Source organism: Zalophus californianus, chromosome 5 (assembly GCF_009762305.2).
Source record: "Zalophus californianus isolate mZalCal1 chromosome 5, mZalCal1.pri.v2, whole genome shotgun sequence".
Classification (NCBI taxonomy): domain Eukaryota; kingdom Metazoa; phylum Chordata; class Mammalia; order Carnivora; family Otariidae; genus Zalophus; species Zalophus californianus.
This window is the reverse complement of record NC_045599.1, coordinates 79,892,109-79,911,822: the sequence shown is the minus strand read 5'-3', so window position 1 is coordinate 79,911,822 and position 19,714 is coordinate 79,892,109. Positions and strand designations below refer to the sequence as shown.

Here is a 19,714-nt window from a genome sequence, read left to right as displayed (position 1 = left end):
AAAAAAGGCTACTACGCTAAGTTGTATTTATTACAGATCTATTTAATATCTACTCATTAGCTAAGATGAACTAGAAACTTCCAAGTTTAAAATGAACAAATAAACGTGCATTATTAAGACAAAATTATAGAATTTTCCTATAGGTAAAATCTTGGAAGCATAAAAATAACTCTTCAGACAGATCTGAGTTACTTTGATAGATTTAATGTCTAAAATGAAATTCATACCTTTATTTTATTTTTCTGAAATTCATACCTTTAATCCTAAAAATAGGAGAATGATCTGGAACAAATCATTTTGTCAATCTATAGGTCAAATGAACCAAATCAAGCTTCTCAAAAGTGTCAATTATGTACCACAAATGTGACTCAATTTATTTAGTACCAATATTCCAAGAATTACACTAAGTGCTGAAGTTGGATATACAGAAACTACCTATCCTCAAAGTGCTGTGAATCGAACAGATCACAGTAATAATGTAGTACATTATGATACACGGAATACAAGATATACGTCAAGGTATAGAAATAGTACTGAGGGGGCACCTGGGTGGCTCAGTTGGTTAAGCATCTGCCTTTGGCTTAGGTCATGATCCTGGGGTCCTGGGACTGAGCCCCATGTCAGGCTCCCTGCTCAGTGAGGAGTCTGCTTCTCCCTCTCCCCCTCCCCCTGCTTGTGCATGCTCTTTCTCTCTCTCTCTCAAATAAATAAAATCTTAAAAAAAAAAAAAAATAGTACCGAGGAAGAAGTATTCAAGATTATAAGAAGGGGAAGAATGAATAGGGAATATGAGCAAGGTTTTGAAGAATGAAAAATAATTCATAAGGTACCCCTCAGAAAAGGGCATTTCACAGAGATGAAGAAATACACACAACAGCAAAGAGGCATGGTACACCATGGAATAATATATGAAAAGCAAAAATTTGATATTGTTGAAACATAAAAGGTAGAAGGGAAGAGAGACTAGTACAGTTCTAGATATAAAAGAAAGACAAAAGTCCTTCTTTGTAAGAAATGGACTTGATCTGTCAGTGATGTTCAGAATGTTCAGATGAACTCAGGCATAAAGGGGTGGGGGTAGTAGAGGCTGAGTCAATAGTACTTTCTAGCTTAAGTCAGACAGATAAAAGATGTTTTATTTATTGGACTTCTGGATAACACTTCAGATGAAGAAAAATTTTGCCATTAAGAAAAGCCTGAAAATCATTTTTTCTGGGGTGAGGTTGGGGGTGGAATAGGTTTTAAGTGAATGACAGTCTCATTTGCATTTCAGATATGTGTAACGGCATGGTGAAAAGTGTTGAATAACTACGGAAAATGATGTAAATAATCATCCAACAGCTACTTTGGTTTGTTTTTTACTAAGTATAACAGGTTTTGGTTTGAAAACAAAATTATCAGGGTGCCTGCGTGGCGCAGCTGGTTAAGCGGCTCACTCTTGATTTGGGTTCAAGGTCCTGAGATCAAGCCCTGCGTCGGGCTTTGTGCTCAACATGGAGCCTGCTTGGGAATGTCTCACTCTCCTTCTGCCCCTCCCCACCGCCCTCCCTCTCTCTGTCTGTCTCTCTCACTCAAATAAGTAAATAAATCTTAAAAAAATTATTTTTTCAACTGGAAATGTAAGAAAAAACAAACATAAGTGTGTATCTTAAATCAGTTTTCCCAGTAAAGCAATCTACTTCTAAAGGGAAAACAAGAAAAATGTTGAACTAATGCAACTACAGTAAAATGAACATAATAAATGTGTGTTATTCCTAAAGATCCAGTACAGCTATACATCCTAGTCGATCAGATCAAAAAGAAAACAAGACTTATGCACTTATACACCTCTCTGGATACTTGAGGTAGCCTCTTCTTCTAGTCACAGTTACAGATTTCTGAATAGTTAATATATAAGGCTATCTTTGGGTCAACCACCACTTGTATTGACAGCATGACAAACTTAACGAAGCTGGCTAAGTCCTTCTTTAGTATCTTTAAAATTATTTCCTCCAACTTATGTCTTTATCTTGATACAGTTTTTTTAAAAATTTTATTATGTTACGTTAATCACCATACATTACATCATTAGTTTTTGATGTAGTGTTCCATGAGTCATTGTTTGCGTATAACACCCAGTGCTCCATGCAGTACGTGCCCTCCTTAATACCCATCACCTGGCTAACCCATCCCCCCACCCCCGCCCCTCTAGAACCTTCAGTTTGTACTTTTTAGGTACTTCTACATACAAGAAACCCTTTTGGTTTATGGCCCTGATTATTCTCTCCCTGCCACGTTTTCAACTGATTACTGTGTTATGCTAGACATATCAGTGAACATATCATGAAAGACATCATTAAACAACTTAAAAGTCTGACCCCTAATCGGATTTCTTGATGCACCATAGATTCAATAATGCTACTGGTGAAACATAACATGCTTTTACAGCGCAGAAGATTTCCAATAAATTTCTATGTACAAAAATGTCTTCACAATTTAGAAAGTATTAATCCACCTTGACGGTGATTAGCTAGAAGCCTATACTGTACTGGTCTTTTCTCACCAAACAAACAACTTACAGACTCATCCTCCTCCTCCTCATCTTCATCTGCATGGTGGAAGAAATGTCGATAATTTCCTGAGTTTATTTCTGTATCTTCAGGCCCAACAAAGAATCTGGGGGTCTCACTCATTTTTACTTCATCTGATACAGATATAAAGCACTATACTAAAACGCTCCTAAATAAACCATTCTCTCTATACTAGCTGACACAGAGCTCTGTTGCAGCTTGTTTCTGCTTATACAATCACTTGAAATTGTGATGACAGTTGGTCGGCAAATGTTCTTCTGTTCTCAGATATCATTGCTTCATTGTTGATGAAGTTTAAAAGACAAAGAGTGAGGCTATTGCTTCAGTGAGTTGATGCAGTAATCTTTCTACCTAAAATGCAATGAAAAAATTAATTTTGGAGACTGTACTTCAAAAACACTCATGTAAGAGTAAATGACACTTGTAAAATCATGACCAGTAACCTGATGCATACCTTCAAATGAAAAGACATTTGCTTCCATAAAATTAAAAAATTAGGCTCTCATCACCAATAACCTACATTTTATCAATTTGACAAACTGATTCAAAAATAACAAAAAGATAGTAATAAAATAACAAAGTAACAATAACAAAAATACACACTAAATTCAAGTCCAAAAATAACAAACGAGAAAATGATTCAAATTATAACAAAATTCCATTAAAAGGTAACTAACTCTGCAACACAGTTAAGTAATACCTGAATAGAATGGAAAAAAACAAAACCAGATAAAATGTAATGTGGATTTAAAACCCACTGAAAGCTATAAATCAATTTGAAATTTCATTAAATCAATTTTTAAAAGATTTTAACTAGAAAGCTCAGGGGATAAAACCGTTTTGCATTATAGTCTCAAAAAAAATCAACAAAATAAGATTAGAAATAAAAACAAGATTTCATTATAACAGCAGCTCTTAAACTTTTAAAAGTCAAAAACTCCTTGGCTAGCCTAAAAAAAATCTATGCATCTGCTCTTCAGAAAAAAATGTACATGTGTAATAAATTCTGCAATTTTATGTGATTGACATCCAAGCTTTTCTATAGAAACTGATGCCTCTCAACATCAGTTTAAGAACTCATTCATATAACAGTGATATCTCAAAATATCTTTACCAAAGCTGTTTATACTACTGTTCCTTGGTCACATTAAAACTAATAACCTACCAAGATGAAACCACATATCAAATAATTCATTTGATTACTGGTAATATAATAAACTATTTGATCGAATATTCTTAAGAGTTGGATTATATGTTAGATAGAACTGCAAAGCCTAACTCCAACAAAACTCTTATTCCTAAAGATCTAATTCTAGTTTAATTGGTGGTTCCCTATTAAATATTAAAACCCTAGTGTACCTAGCCAGGCTTCACTTTATGTAACTTTCAAATTAAAATTTCACAGTGTTATGAAATTTCAAACAGTTGGTGATTAAAAAATTAAAATAAAATATCTGTTCGGAAGACAAATACTATTCAACTCTCATTTTTAAATTGGAAACTACCATGCTACAAGTAGCCACAATCAAAGGAGTGGTTCTCAAACTTCATACGTCAGAATCACCAGGAGGGCTTGTTAAAATACTAAGCTAAAAAGTCTCAAAGTAGGACTTAATACTCTTAAAATTCCAACCTGATGCTCATACTGCTGGTCTGGAAATCAACATTGAGAACCACTACTCTCGACTTTGAAAAAGTGGGTTAGAAAGCTTTTTCTGATAGTTGCTCAGTTCTGTGTCCTTAACTAAGTTATCGAAACTGTCTAGCCACCATCTGTAAAATGGGATAAATCTCATTAATTATTTTGCAAATTAAATGACAATGAAGACAGGGGCGTCTGAGTGGCTCAGTTGGTTAAGCGACTGCCTTCGGCTCAGGTCATGATCCTGGAGTCCCGGGATCAAGTCCCACATCGGGCTCCCTGCTCAGCAGGGAGTCTGCTTCTCCCTCTGACCCTCTTCCCTCTCGTGCTTTCTATCTCTCATTCTCTCTCTCTCTCAAATAAATAAATAAATAAAAATCTTTAAAAAAAATAAATGACAATGAAGACATAACAGCAATTAGTACAAGGTAAGCATTTAGTAAATGTCAGCTACTTACTTATCTTGCTGGCTTTTATAATTAAGACCGAGATTCCTACCTAACTTAACTAGCACAAAACAAATACAAACAATTCAATTTAGAAGGAACCTATTTACTCCCCATGTAATGAAGCCACGGAAACTCCTTTTCGTCGCCGCCGCTGCTGCTGGAGACCTCATTACATGTTTTCCAGTCTTACCACACTGCTTGAGACTATCATGAACACTACTGCCTGGAATAAACAGTCATCTCCTTCACAGATCTGCCATGGTCAAAGCTACTTAATCCTTAAAATGGTACCATGGATCAACCATCAGTCCTATGTAGTATTCAGAAATCCTCCTTTCTCGAGGAGGCTGAACAGACACATGACCAATTTTCCTGAAATCCTAAAAGCATTTTTCAATGAAAGCACTGTTGTAAATGGTGACTCCAGTTCCAGGGAACTATTACTACAGCTACCTAATAGGTTATTAAATAGGCTTCTGCATGCTGGCAAAGGCAGCCAAGCATCATTTAGAAGTGTATACAAAAAAGCCCATGCCAAGTTTCACAAAACCCTCACATTGATTTTTTCCTTCTTCAAACATTCATGAACTATATTTTGCTGAGCCTGTCTCTCCTTCTACTTATAATTCACTATTGTCCTTGAAAGTTCCAATTCCTCCTTTAAAAATTAACTGCAAAGTCCTCAATAAATGCTTTTCTGACAACTATCATGCTTCTGCCAACCCCTAAATACACATCAGCCTCTTTCCCATTCCCCCATGATCCACAGCGTTTGGGATATATCTTTACAATTACCTGTTTCCATTAGAATTAGGGTTTTTCCTCCCCAAGATTTTACTGTGAAAAATTTCAAATATTCAGAAAAGTTGAGAGAATGGTTCACTATACATGTACATTCATACACTCACCACTAGACTCAACAATTGCTAACACTTTGCCGTATTTACTTTCTAGCATGTACTTGCTCTATCATTTGAAAGTTATAGACATAAATATACTTAATTTCTATATACTTTAGTATGCATCTCCTAAAAATAAGGACATCCTGCTATATAACCAATTATGATTTCCACTTAGGAAAATTAATAGTTCCTTAATACTATTTATATGTAGCTGTGCAGGTGCTTTTAGAGAACAAGGACCTCATCTGTATATTCCTAGTACTTAACCGGTGCATAGTACTTATATGGGTGATCAATAAATGTCCCGCCAATTGTTAAGTGTAATATCCTCACAACATCTACCACAAGTCATGAGTTTAAAACTTAAAACAGCAAGATCTGACTGTGCAACTTTGAATCTTCTGCACATCAGTTTAGTCATCCGCTTTCAAAAAACCCACACTGCAGTTAGTATTTTGGTTTCTGAACTATTTAATTCTGCATCAATATGGAAGCTCCATGAGGACAGAGATCATCTCATCAGACACATAAATAGGCATACTGCATTTTTTTTTTAAATGAATACTTTCAACCACTGAAAATGTTAGTGAAGAAACTGGAGGCAAAGAAGCATAATGGTAAGACAACAGTAGTATAATTAAGAATACAGATTTTGGAATCTAAAAAATGTGGTTTCTAATCCAGTTTTAAATGTTTGCTAGTAACAAAAGTTTTTAGGACAAGTGGCCTCTCTAAGCCTCAGTACCTATCTCTGGAACGTGAGAATAATAATCTAATATACCTCATGGAATTGTTGAGAGAAGCGTATGAGAAAATATGTAAAGCACTTGGCACACTTAAGAACTCTGTTAGTGGCGGTTATCTTTAATATTCAATTTGCCTGAAACAAAAACTGTATTTTTCATTGAAGAATTTTCAATAGCAAAACAAAACCCTATCCCAGTGTAGGGCAAGGATGCTGGGTGCTAGGGCCAGCCACGCTTCCTACTTCCCCATCTAAGCCTTCTAGCACACTAAAGCAAAACAAGTATCACCCACAGAAATCCAAAGGTCGCCAACTCCCAGAAGTCGTCCAGAACCTAGTAAATGAGATCCAGTGGTCACCACCCTCGGTCCGTCTCCCTCGAAGGGCGCGAGGTGCAACACTCTCGAACTGATTAGGTGAGGCAGTGAGTGACCTGCAGTCTCCGTTTTTATTTGGGAAAGCTGCAACGCAAGGGCCTTTTTGTTCTTTTGAAGTGGGGGGTGCAGGCGGCGAGGAGAAGAGGGGTAAAGACTGAGCAATGAAAATAAAAATAGCCATCGCTACCCACATCAGTCCCCAAACTCCAGGCTGGAGGAGCGAGCCCACAGCCTGGAGTGCCAGCTGGACCCTAGGCAGTTCCCTTCGGGTTCATCTGAAATTTCGGGTATCTCAAACCCAAGGAATAAAAAAGGGGGACAATGGAGGAGGAAAAGAAATTAAGACGCGAAAGGGCTGTAGTGTCACTCCTCCACGCCCACGATGCCTTTCGCTCTGGCACATGCCCCTAGGAAGAGCGCGTGTCTATCCGCAAAGCGCAGAAAAGACAAAGCAACTAACTGCACAGCAGCGGCCTCGGGTGACCGAATTCGGCATCTCGGTTCTCCTCGGGTCTGAGTCCTCACCTGCTACCGCTGCAGTAGCCACGCAAGCTGCAGAAGATAGCCGCGCCCTTCCCAGGTTTCGGCTTCCCTTTTAATCCCAGACACAGGAATGAAGTGTTCCTCAAAAGACTCCAGCTGTTAGCTTGGACGTAGGTCTTCTCTCTACAGTAGCAGCTGAAGGGCCACACAGAGGTACTGCAAAGCACTACACCTCCCTTATCTTGGTCACGCCTCTCCCCGCCCGCCTCGGGTCTCACACAGAAACCTTACCGGGCGGAACGCTTTCCGGCAAGTGCCAAACGGCCCGCACGACCCCATAAGCACACCCCTCCTGAAGACACCGGTAGTTCCGTTTCCGGCAGCACCAGATAAGTCGCGAGAGGGAGCTTAGATCCTGTCGTTTGCGTTTAGGACCACTTTCGGTGAGTGGTCGTTCCGGTATGCTTTGTTATATCTAGTGATTTTTTTAAAGTGAGGCATCACCTGACAGTAATTTCAAAACCATTTGCATCGACTAGTTTAAGGACGGTTTTAATTGATTGTGGAGATTGCGCAGGCGCTGTTGGGGCGAGAGGGCCTCGCTTGGGCGTTGCGGTGTCCCGCGCCAGCTGAGTCGAAAAGGGGCGAGTTCTGTAGTCGGCCGTGGGGAGGTGCCTCGTCTGTGTAACCGAGTTTTACTTGAGATCGTTTTCCTGATCATGCTAAGTTTAGCTGGACCTTGCCCTTAAGAGTTGATTAACGAGCCATTAAAACTCCCTGGAAATGCTCTCTGATAGTTAAAGTAGCGTCCGAGACCGCGAGCAGGTTCAAAAGTTGACCGCCGCAGTTGGCCGACGTTAAAGAATTCTCCCACTTACTTTACCGTAGTTGTCATTTAATCTAGAATATTACCTTTTGCCCCAAATTAAAACCGCCTGTGGCGGGGAGAATCGCGAGTTCAAGGGAGAATCTTGTCCGGTAGTTTTAAAGGAAAAGAACACTACCTCAGTGTGGTTTTTCCTTAAATGAGCGTTTCTGAGCCAAAGTAGAGAAATAATTTTCAAAATGGAAATTCATGTATCATATGTGGCTTTATACGTATGCGTATGGAGATGAAGGCATTTTTGTTAAGCGAATTTGTGGGTTGAAGTGAAGCAGATTAGAAGTGTTCTGGTGTAATTAGATTTCCCAGTCTTGGACATTACATAAAATTGTGCTCTACTTTTTTACAGAGATTAAAGTAGACTAATTCAGAAGTAAAAATTTTGATCACAAGTTAATATGTTTATTGAAATATTGAAAAATTTAAGTTTTTAAGCTGGAATACATGCATATTACAACTTTTTGGAGATGCGTTGTTGGCCTTGATGGGTTTTGTCCAATTCTCATTTAAAGTGATACTTAACTGCCTTACTTTTTGCATACACAAGATAAAATTAAATGAATTAAGTAATAAATATTTACACAAGTACTTATTGATTTTATTTGACGTTGTGTTAGGGACCTAGTGTTAAAGCTCAACTAAATTTGACCCTGACAGTTCCTCTTGCAAAATTAGAAGTTGTAATCACCTCCTCTTCTCATCCCTACGTATTTTAATACACAAGTACTTATTTTAACACAAATTCTTAAAAATAACTATTTAAAGAATGCTTAATCTTCCTTTTGATAACATAAATCACTTAATTCTCCCTTGTAAAAAATACTTTTGTTTAATATTTGGATATAGGAAGATATTTATGTTTGTTCTAATATTACAGCTTAAAGCCTTTTTCTCATGCTACTCAGATGGTTTTTAGGGATCAAATGGTGAGTGTATTTTGAAAAGAAAAAACTGCTGGTTCTTTAAATTATTCCTGTATATAAATGTCAAGTATTGGCAGCAAATTTTAACCTATATAGATGATTTTCCTTTTTGTGAACTGATTTTTCTTATGTATTTAAGATTGTGAACCACGTTAGACTATAAATTCATTATAAAGTATACAGCTCTTGAGTCTTCTGGGTTTCCTGGTTAGCAGTAAAACATAAATAAATATTACCATAAAACATTAGTCACCATTAGTGAAAATGAGATTTTAAAATCTTTTTCCTTGTAGATAAAGGTTTGAGAAAGGAAAGTGTTTTCTATTACTTTGAACAGCTTGATATGAATGATAACAATAACTAAATATGTTAACAGTAATTATATATTGAATTACCATTTGCAAAGGACTTTTCAAATCCTTAATCTCATTGATCCTGATATTTATGGAAAAGGAGGGATAAGTATTATTTTCTTTTTTCACATGTGGATACTGAAGCTTAAGTAGCTCATACACCAGAAATTTTGACTCCTAAAAGCCATGACTTCTTAGACACACCCTACTTATAGTGCCATATTTATATGTGTGTGTGTGTGTGTGTGTGTGTGTGTGTATATATATATATATAAGTGAAGTAATGTTTTCCTAAGTGAAATAGCAATTATGTTTGAAACGTGCTCTTTTTTTAATTCACTGCTATCTTTCCTATGAGAAAAGGCAAATAATTCTTTGCTCATTCACAAATACGTAAATGTCCACTGTGTCCCAAACAATGTGAAATGATGTAAACATTAAAAATTAATAACTTTGTCACTTCTCATATGTAATCTGAATTATTAATTACAAAATCATTTTATAACTTAACTAGCAGAGGCCTGAACCAAGTATTATGAAATCTGAGGTTGACAATAATGAAGTTATTAGTGTAGCAGGGAAAAAAAGCCAACAAAATTTGAAGCAACAGAAAACAAGGTTCGAATGTCAGTGCCTCCACTCACTGTGTTGCTTTGAGCAAATTGGATAATCTCTCTGAAACTCTTATTTTCTTATAAAGTGGATATACAGCTAGTGCATACTTCGTAGGATGTTGTAAGGATCATCACAGTAAAGCATTGTATAAATGTTTGCAATCTTAAAAATTGCAGTTAATTAAAAAATTCTCCTTTAATTAAAAGAAATTGTTCCCTGTCCCTGTAGTTTTGGCTTTTTCAGATGTCATTTAAATAATAGCATATAGCGTCTAGCCTTTTGTGTTTGACTTTTTTCATTTAGCATAAAAATTATTATGATTTTTAAGATTTATCCCGATTGTTAAGTATATTTTTAGTTTGTTCCTTATCAGTGCTGAGCAGTATTTCATCATATGGATCTACCATAATTTGTTTATCCACTCACCAGTTGATGAACAATTGGTTTGTTTTCAGATTTCAGCTGGTAATAAAGCTTCTAGAAACAGTCACATACACATTTTGTATGGTTATATACTTTCATTTCTCTTGAGTTAAAACTGTTTCCAGCATGTTTATACCATTTTGTATTCTCACCAGCGAGGCTCTGTATCCTTGGTAGTACTTAGTATTGTTAGGTTTTGTTTCTTTTTTGGTTTTTTTTTTGCCATTTTGATGGATGTATAGCAGTATTTTAGTTTTTATTTGCATTTTTAAATGTCTAATTGTGTTGAGCACGTTTTCATGTGTTATTTGCAAATCATATTTTCTTTGATGAAAGGTCTGTTTAAATCTTTTGCCCATTTTTTAAGTTGGATTATTTGTACCTTATTGAGATTTAAGAATTCTTTACAAATTCTTTGCAATGATGGGGATGGAGCTCGAATATTATACAAGGCCAGATAAGTCAGTTAGAGAAAATGCCATATTTCACTTGTATGTGGAATTTAAGAAACAAAACAGATGAACATAGGGGAAGAAAAAAAAGGGAAGCAAACCATAAGAGACTCTTAACTATGGAGAAAAAACTGAGGGTTGTTGGAGGGAGGTGGGCAGGGGATGGGCTAAATAGGTGATGGGTATTAAGGAGCACACTTGTGATAAGCACTGGGTGTTATATGTAAGTCATGAATTACTAAATTCTGCACCTAAAACCAATTTTACCATGTATTTTAACTAACTAGAATTTAAATAAAAACTTGAAAAAAGTTCTTTAAAGTTCTGAACACAAGTTTTTTATTATATCTGTGTACTGCAGACATTTTCTTCCAGCTGTGATGTTCTTTTCACTTTCTTAACATTGCCTTTAAAAGAACAAAAGTTTTTTGGGGTGCCTGGGTGGCGCAGTTGATTAAACATCTGACTCTTGATTTCAGCTCAGATCATGATCTCGGAGTCATGAGATCAAGCCCCAGCAATGGGCTTCATGCTGAGGGGGTTTCTGCTTGAGATTCTCTCCCTCTGCCCCGCCCCTTGTGCTCTCCCTCTCTGTCTCAAATAAATAAATCTTAAAAAAAAATGAAAGAACAAAAGGTTTTTGTTTTTTAACTTTGTAGTCCCATAACCTAGTGCATATAAGGATTTAAGGACTTGGTAAATGAATGAACAAATAAAAAGTTTTATGGATGAAAGGCCTAACACTGTAGTAGAGAGTAAAACACAGGAAGTTCTGCAGCGGTACAAAGAAAGTCAGGAGAGGTTGAGATCACTTCAGATTCAGATATCATGGAAGGCTTGCTTCAGTGAGGCGCTAGAGGTTTATTTTGAAAACTGGTTAAGACTTAATCAGATAGGGGCATCTGGGTGGCTCAGTCAGTTAAGCGTCTGCCTTCTACTCAGGTCATGATGGCTGAGTCCTGGGATTGAGCCCGGAGTCGGACTTCCTGCTCAGCAGGGTGTCTGCTTCTCTCTCTCTCATAAATAAATAAAACCTTTTTTAAAAAAGATTTGATAAGATAGAATTGGAAGGATAAACTATTCACAGGGGAAATGGTGACATAAACCAAGGTACAGAGAATGGTTGGGATGTGGGCAAAGGTATATAAAGAAGACAAGAGGAGAAACTGTAAGGCTCGTTTTGTGCCAGGTTGTAGAGGCTTGGCTAAATAGTTCAGACTTTGTCTATAAGCAGTGGAGATGGCCAGGAGCAGTCTCATAGTGTCTACTCTGTCTAATAATTCATTTGGAAGATAAAAATGTGCTTAGGACAATGAATAGTTTAAGTTTCAAGGTAACTGTGTCAAACAAATGATCACTCCTTTAAGTATTTTCTTTACTAAGACAGCTGACCTTTATATAACACACTTGTGAAATATGAAAATATGTAGAAATTTTCTGATTTTTATGTCTTCCACCATTAGAAGAGTCCACTCGCCCTTAATGATGGCCAAAAACCTCAAAGAACTCAGTCTCCAAAATTTTGTTTATTGATTTCTTCTACTCCTTGACCTTTTGTACTGTGGGCTTGCTCTGAGGAGGGTGAATTATTCTATTTTGATGTATTTTCAGTTCTTTAAAAGTTAAGGGTTTGAAAGTGGAGAGGTTAATTTCAGTGAATAGACTTTACTGAACATGAATCTTCGTTCACGTATTTTAGGTAGGACAGCCAAGAGTATCCTAATAGCACTTGATTCTTGAATGTACTGAGGGCTTCATCTTATATTGAGTAATTAGAGAAAAGATTTTCTGGTATCCCCAGTGCTATAGACTGAATGTTTGTGTGTCCCTCCCCTCACACACAAACACACACATACACCCCACAAATCTGTATGTTGAAATCATAACCATCAGTGTGATGGTATTTAGAGGTGATGCCTTTGAAAAGTGATTAGGTCATGAGGATGGAGCCCTCAAGAATGGAATTAGTACCCTTCATTGTTGTTGTTGTTTTTTAAAGTAGTCTCCATGCCCATCATGGAGCCCAATGTGAGGCTTGAACTCACAGCCCTGAGATCAAGACCTTAGCTGAGATCAAGAGTCAGATACTTAACCGACTGAGCCACCCAGGCGCCCCGGAATTAGTGCACTTTTAAAAGAGAGGTCAGAGAGCTCTCCAGCACCTTCTGTTATGTGAAGACAAAGCAAAGAGGTAATCTATGAACCAGGAAGCAAACTTTCACCAGTGAATCTGCCAGCTTGTGTTTGGACTTTTTACCTCTATAACTGTGAGAAATAAATGTTTGTTGTTAATAAGCAACCCAGTCTATGGTATATTGTTATAGCACCCCAAATGGACTAAGACACCCTAGAGAATTGGAGGGAACAGTTGGGGGAACTTAAAAGACAGAAGTTTTTAAGTATAAGAGCAAAATAATGGACATCAGTGTGGTTTAGGGAGAGATTCATGTTGTCCAATAGCCAGGTTTTTAATACCAGTTACAATTACCTATACCCCTATGTTTTATGGGACCTAGTGTTTTCTCTAAGGTATGAGTTTAGTGTTTTGCTCCTGGAGGATTTTTATAGGCCTGAAAAGGCCTTGTCTTTTTAAGGTCCTTCAGGTTTTGTAACCTTTACTGATCTCTGAAAGGGAGTCAATAAAGGATTTTAATCTTATTTGTTAAATCACTTCTTCCTCCAGATAACCACGCTCAGCTGCTGTCTAACAGGATGGGATGTTTCAAGGTTTTCTTTTAGATGGTTTAGAACATTGTTGGTTCCAAAAGCCGTTCACAGAAAATAATAATTTGGGGTCATGTATTTTACAGAATATAGACCCTAGTGATTTAATCTAAAATGAGAAATGGCAGGGTGCCTGGCTGGCTCTGTGAGTGGGGCATGTGACTCTTGATCTGGGTGTTGTGGGTTTGAGTCCCATGTTGGGTGTAGAAATTACTTAAAGATAAAAATCTTTGAGAAATAAAATGAGAAGGGCGCCTGGGTGGCTCAGTCGTTAAGTGTCTGCCTTCGGCTCAGGTCATGATCCCAGGGTCCTGGGATCGAGCCCCACATTGGGCTCCCTGCTCAGCGGGAAGCCTGCTTCTCCCTCTCCCATTCCCCCTGCTTGTGTTCCCTCTCTCGCTGTCTCTCTCTCTCTCTGTCAAATAAATAAATAAAATCTTAAAAATAAAATGAGAAAGGACACTTCTTTCTCTCCCTTGGACTTGGAAGAGCTTGTGTCAGTGTACCCTGGAGTTGAAAATAGGATAAAAAACAATTTTTACTTGTTGATTTGTTTTAAGAGTTGAGGAGGTTTAATACAGAGCTAGAGTGACAGGCAGGCAAATGGTTAGGTAGTCTGTATAGTCTGTATTCCCTACTTGATACCACACAAGTTTTCCTAAAATGAAAATTGATGAAGTGTGGAAGTTTGCCATAGAATCATTTGGCAGAGGAAAAACCATAATGAAGATGACATTAAAGTAAAGCCATCAAGAGGTCTTCTGTGACAGATTGGGTGGGTGGTGGGGGTCAGGGGGAATGGTGTACTTCACCAAAGACAGTTTGAAAAGAACTAAGATTTAGAGCATCATGGAACTTGAAAACAGGGCCACGGGACAAGGACTGAGTGTATACATAGTAAAATCTCTCGATGCTTTTACTATTTCCAGTTAGGGGTTATCATGACTACAAAAAATCTATGAACATTTTTGTACACATCTTTTGATAGTCATGTATTCATTTCACTGAGGTATAAACTTGAAAGTAGATTTGTCAAGTCCTTAGGGTAGACAAGTTTTTAGTTAGAAGAAACTCAATTTTCCAAGGTAGCTTTAGCCTTTTGCACTCCCACCATGTATAAGTGTTTCATTTGTTACCCGTCCTTAAGCTAGCATTGTCTGTTTTTAATTTTACCCTTTTTGAGAGTGTGTAGTTACAAAAATTATGACTTTTTAATTTGCTTTTTGGAGTAATGATGTTGAGCACATTTTCACTTGCTTATTAACCATTTGGATTTTTTTTTTTTTTGAAGTGCCATGTAAGATTTTACTCCCATTTTTTAAGTTGGGTTTTTATCATTTTCTTTTTGATTTGCAGTTGTTTATATATGCTGCGTATTAGTCCTTTGTTAGGTATATATATATTAAAGATATCTTCTGCCAGTCTGTGATTACCTTTTCCTTTCCTTAAAGATGTCTCTTGAACAGGTTGTGATTTTGATGAAGTACAATTTGTTATAATTTTTCTTCTAAGAATAGTGGTTTTTTTTGTCCTGTTGAAGAGATCTCTATATATACCATAAAATAGCTTACACTATGCTGACCCAAGAGATATTATAAATGTACTGATATCCTCACTGGAAGTTATGAAAAGATCAGAAAGATGGTTATTGAATGTGGAAAGTGCTGTATCATAGAGGAAGAGACCTAATAGGCTATTTAAGCCATAGGTTCCTAGGCACAGTCTATTCTTTTTTATTCTAACATTCCCTCTGCAGTAATACTCTCTTGTAGCCTCATCCCTAGATCTTCTAGTGATCAGTAAACATCAATATTGTTTTTAGAAATTAAAAATTTTAAGCATTTGTGTCAGAGTCCTGGTAGGAAACAGAAGATAGGGGATAGGGACACCTGGGTGGCTTTCTCAGTTAAGCGTCTGCTTCGGCTCAGATCATGATCCCAGGGTTCCGGGATTGTGAGTTGGGCTCCCTGCTCAGCGGGGAGCCTGCTTCTCCCTCCACCCCCACCCCCCTGCTCATGCTCTCTCTCGCTCTCTCTCTCTCTCTCTCTCAAATAAATAAATAAAATCTTAAAAAAACAAAAAAGCAAACAGAAGATACATTCCCTGGAAATTTGAAGAAAATTTAATGAAGTTCCTATTTAAAGACCAAAGAATAGGGTCAAAGAAATCACTGTGGTCCCTGGAGATTAGTAACAGTAGGGACTAATGATGGAATAGTGCCCCTGAATTAGCAAAAAGAAGAAATGATGTTATAGACTTCCAGTGAGAACTAGAGACATGGAAGATGGGCTACTCAAGAGGAACTGTAGTTGTAGAGGGTTGCAGCCTAAACCGAGGAAGGACCTGGGAAATAAATATCCTGACCTCTTCTGCATTCTGATTTGCCTCCTGGTACCTCCCACTGGACAAGCCTAATCAGAAAACTATAAATGTAGTTTATACTACATTTATAGTTTCTAGGGCACAGTGGCAGGGAAAGAAAAGCCAGAAATTGATCTGGATGGGTGGGGGTGGTGGCAAACAGAATAATCTGCACAGAATAGTTTCTTTCACCTAAAAATATGAACGAAAGGGGCTTTTTTTCTTTTTAACTTAATGGTTTCCCATATAATTTATGGTCTAAAATAGACAAATTTTATTTTGTTTTGTTTTTGCCAGTGTGGCCAGAGTTTTCTTTATAATATAGAGAAAATATGTACAGTACCAAAAATCATTTCTATTAAAAAAAAAAGCAGCTTATATGTAGTTCAGAAGAGTATATGAGAAATAGCATAGCTAAATATCTTCTCTGTCATTTATCATTTAAACATTTCCAAAATCTTTTTCATAAATTACTTGGACTTTTTTTTTTTTTTGCATTTTGCAATGACCATGAATGTATTTAGAAGGAAAAAAACTATTTCTCCCCTTTATAACCTATCATGTATTTAAATGTCACAACAGAACCATTCTATGTAAGTAACATTTCAATTGATGGTAGTGAGAGACTTTAAGCAAAACTTTTTAAAGTGCATTTATTTTGTTTTTTCCCAGTATGTGGAAAATTTTCAACATTTCTTTTCACATGGAAAGAGACAAGATAATGTGTCATGATATATCTCAAAAATAGCTTTTGACTATTTTAGTTCATTATACATCACACAGTTCCTTTTCTGTACTATATTTATCTCCATCACAGATAATATTCCGGGAATGTTCAATTGATATATAAGCAGAAATATGACAGAAGCCTGAACTGAAATAGCAAGTAAATGAGCTTATCATTTAAATTATATCTTTAAATATCTTTTACCTAGTTTCATGATGGTCCGTAGTGGAAAAAATGGTGACCTTCATCTTAAACAGATTGCATATTATAAACGAACTGGTGAATATCATCCAACTACACTACCAAGTGAAAGAAGTGGCATAAGAAGAGCAGCAAAAAAATTTATCTTCAAAGGTAACACTGGGGTGCCTGGGTGGCTCAGTTGGTTAAGCATCCGACTCTTGATTTTGGCTCAGGTCATGATCTCAGGGTCCTGAGATGGCGCCGGGTGTCGGGCTCTGGGCTGGGTGTGGAGCCTGTTTAAGATTCTCTCTCCTCCCACTAACCTCCCTCTCTCTCCCCACCCCCGCTCTCTCTCTCTCTCTAAAAAAAAAAGAAAGAAAAGAGACAAAGGTAACGTTTATGCCCCAAGTGTAGCATTATTATAGATGCTTTTCCATGTGTTCTTTGTGGAATACTGAGAATTTTCTGTGGTAACTTACTGTTGCTTAACAATTACCGGTGTAATTGATGATGCCACTCAGTCAAAAGCAAAATAAAAATCACAGTGAAGCTAACTGAATGCCAGTAAGCATGAAAAGGGAATTTTAAGTCATAGACAGAAAATGATACCATGAAAAAAAAAAACCACTCACCTAAATTAACCTCTTATGCTCTTGTCCTCAGGTAGTTCCTACTTTAATGGCATTTTCTAGCACTTATGTCACTATCGATGAAGAGCTTATTTGATGCTGATATGAAAATGTTGACGTTAACTTTTTACCATATTTATTTCTGTGGTCTCCCCGCCATCAGATATTTTCAGGATCACATTCATTTTTGGATACCTAATCCCCCTGAATGGATTAAATATTTGAAAGGCAATAGAAAATTTATGTTGAAAGATTATGGTAATTTTTCCTTCTTTCTCCTCTTCCTTCAAAGGGAAGAGAAGTTTGCAATGAAATAAGCCAGAAGTTAGATCACCAGACAACTAAATGAATGTTGGTGCTATTAATTAATGGGAGTTTTGCCTCTAGGTATAAAATCATGCTTCCTGAAAAGCAGTTCAAGAAGCCTTTAAAATAATATATAAATACCTCCTCATATCTCTCTGTGTATAGCCCTTCCTATAACTCCTTTATACTTCATAAGTACACCTATTACTTCTTAATAAAGTTATGATTCATTCGTTCATTTATTTATTTAAACATTTATGCGGCAAATTTTTACCAAGTTCTTACTGGGTGTCAGTCACATTTTAGGCCTAATACACTGATGGATAAGGTAGATAAGGTTCCTTCCTTTAAGTTGCTTACCTTCTAATTCAAGGAAGGAATGTTTCACTCAGCATATGCTTAATTAAACACATTAGTAACTTAGTGCTGTGTTTGGAGTTTGAATAGCTGCCTCATCCACACTGGAGAGATAGTGATTCTTTCCCTACCTCAGTTGCTTTCCAGCGGTGGATTCTTCTCAGGTGCCCTCTAAAGGAAAACAGAGAACTGTCTTAAGGATTAAGGTTCTCTTACTTTCCTGCTTTACAAATCTCACCTCCTGTTCAAATCTAGAAAAACTTAACAGTGTGGTTGCTTACAAAAATGTAAGTTATGGTGAAACACTATTTTGGAAAATTCTGTTCCAGAAGTTGCTTACCTGTACATAATTCATCTGCTAATTCATGCCATTTTTAGGAGATGTCTGCAAGTATTTTTCCAGTTTGAGTACTCCCATAGAAAGATAATTTCATACTCCTATAGTTATCACATGTTTTGGTGAATAAACTAGCTCCACTGGTATAGATAGCTACAAAATTATAGCAACTAGTGATCCTCCTACATATCAAGTAAGCATAACAGCTGAGGACCTTTCAGGTTGTATGGATGCATTACAAATAAATATTCTATCTTAGAGGGAAAAAGATTTTTAAAAACCATAATGGTTTGATGATAGGGCTTTGATTAGATTATCTTAAAATTATACTGATCTCTAAAAATTGCAGTCATGTCTTTTTGTTATTATTTATTCCAGAAAAAAAGCTGTTTTATGTTGGAAAAGACAGAAAACAAAATCGTTTGGTAATTGTTTCAGAAGAAGAAAAAAAGAAAGTCTTAAGAGAATGCCATGAAAATGACACTGGAGCTCATCATGGCATATCCAGGACCCTTACTCTAGTGGAATCCAATTATTACTGGACTTCTGTGACGAATGATGTCAAACAGTGGGTATGGCTTATATATTAAGAATATTTTTAATACCTTTGTAGTAGATATCCAAAATTCATTATTACTCCACATTTACTCTGGATATTACCTCTTGTTAAGTACTTTTTGTATGGGTAGTGTTTGTACAAAAACATTTAAAAGGAGTTTTACTTCCCATCAGAATTCTCCTTTGGGGGCCTGGGTCCCTCAGTCGGTTAAGCGCCTAACTCTTGAGTTCAGCTCAGGTCATGATCTCAGGGTTGTGAGACAGAGCCCCACTTCGGGCTCTGCACTGGGCATGAAGCCTGCTTAAGATTCTCTCTCTCCCTCTTCCCCTCCCGCCTCCCTCTCTAAAAAAGGAAAAAAAGAAATCAGTTTTTCAGAATACTTTAAAATCACTAAAGTATAATTTGAACTAAAACATTATTTAAATATTTGAAAAACAGCATATTTAAATAGATTATTTATAAACAGATTTTCATCATTGAACTCTTTTGTATCGCAGAATTCAAATGGGGCTGAAATTCCTTTGACTAAATGATTACCTATTTGAGGCAGTCATATAATCTTTTCTTGAGAGGAGAATCTGTTCATAGGTCAGGTCCAGTGTGTGCTCTCTTCATTTGTGCATATCTCATCTTGATACAAAAAATGTCAAATGTGGCAGAGACCCAAAACCAACTAAAGGCAAAATCAAGTTGTAAAAATGATGAAATTAGTCT

General features: G+C 36.8%; 2 protein-coding genes across 7 annotated transcripts in view; one reads left to right on the top strand and one right to left on the bottom strand.

Moving 5' to 3' along the window:
• The window catches only part of PPIP5K2 (diphosphoinositol pentakisphosphate kinase 2), a 70,274-nt gene extending 62,853 nt beyond the window's left edge, over positions 1 to 7,421 (bottom strand). Inside the window, 2 exon segments of the mRNA XM_027605988.2 lie at positions 2,559 to 2,921; positions 7,211 to 7,421. Of these exon segments, the coding sequence (XP_027461789.2) occupies positions 2,559 to 2,672 (114 nt within the window). The 5' untranslated portion in view covers positions 2,673 to 2,921; positions 7,211 to 7,421.
• A 119-nt stretch (positions 7,422 to 7,540) lies between these two features.
• GIN1 (gypsy retrotransposon integrase 1) overlaps positions 7,541 to 19,714 on the top strand; it is a 65,904-nt gene continuing 53,730 nt past the window's right edge. For 4 of the 6 annotated variants that reach the window (XR_003522101.1, XM_027605783.1, XM_027605782.1 and 1 more), the window contains exons 1-3: positions 7,541 to 7,611; positions 16,838 to 16,983; positions 18,820 to 19,013. Coding sequence is in view for 4 of the 6 variants with exons in the window: in XM_027605783.1 (XP_027461584.1) it covers positions 16,842 to 16,983; positions 18,820 to 19,013 (336 nt within the window). In the remaining 2 variants the exon portion in view is untranslated. Of the gene's footprint in view, positions 7,628 to 16,837; positions 16,984 to 18,819; positions 19,014 to 19,714 lie in introns of those variants that run through there. The other 2 variants (XM_027605781.2, XM_027605784.2) reach the window with 2 other exon arrangements.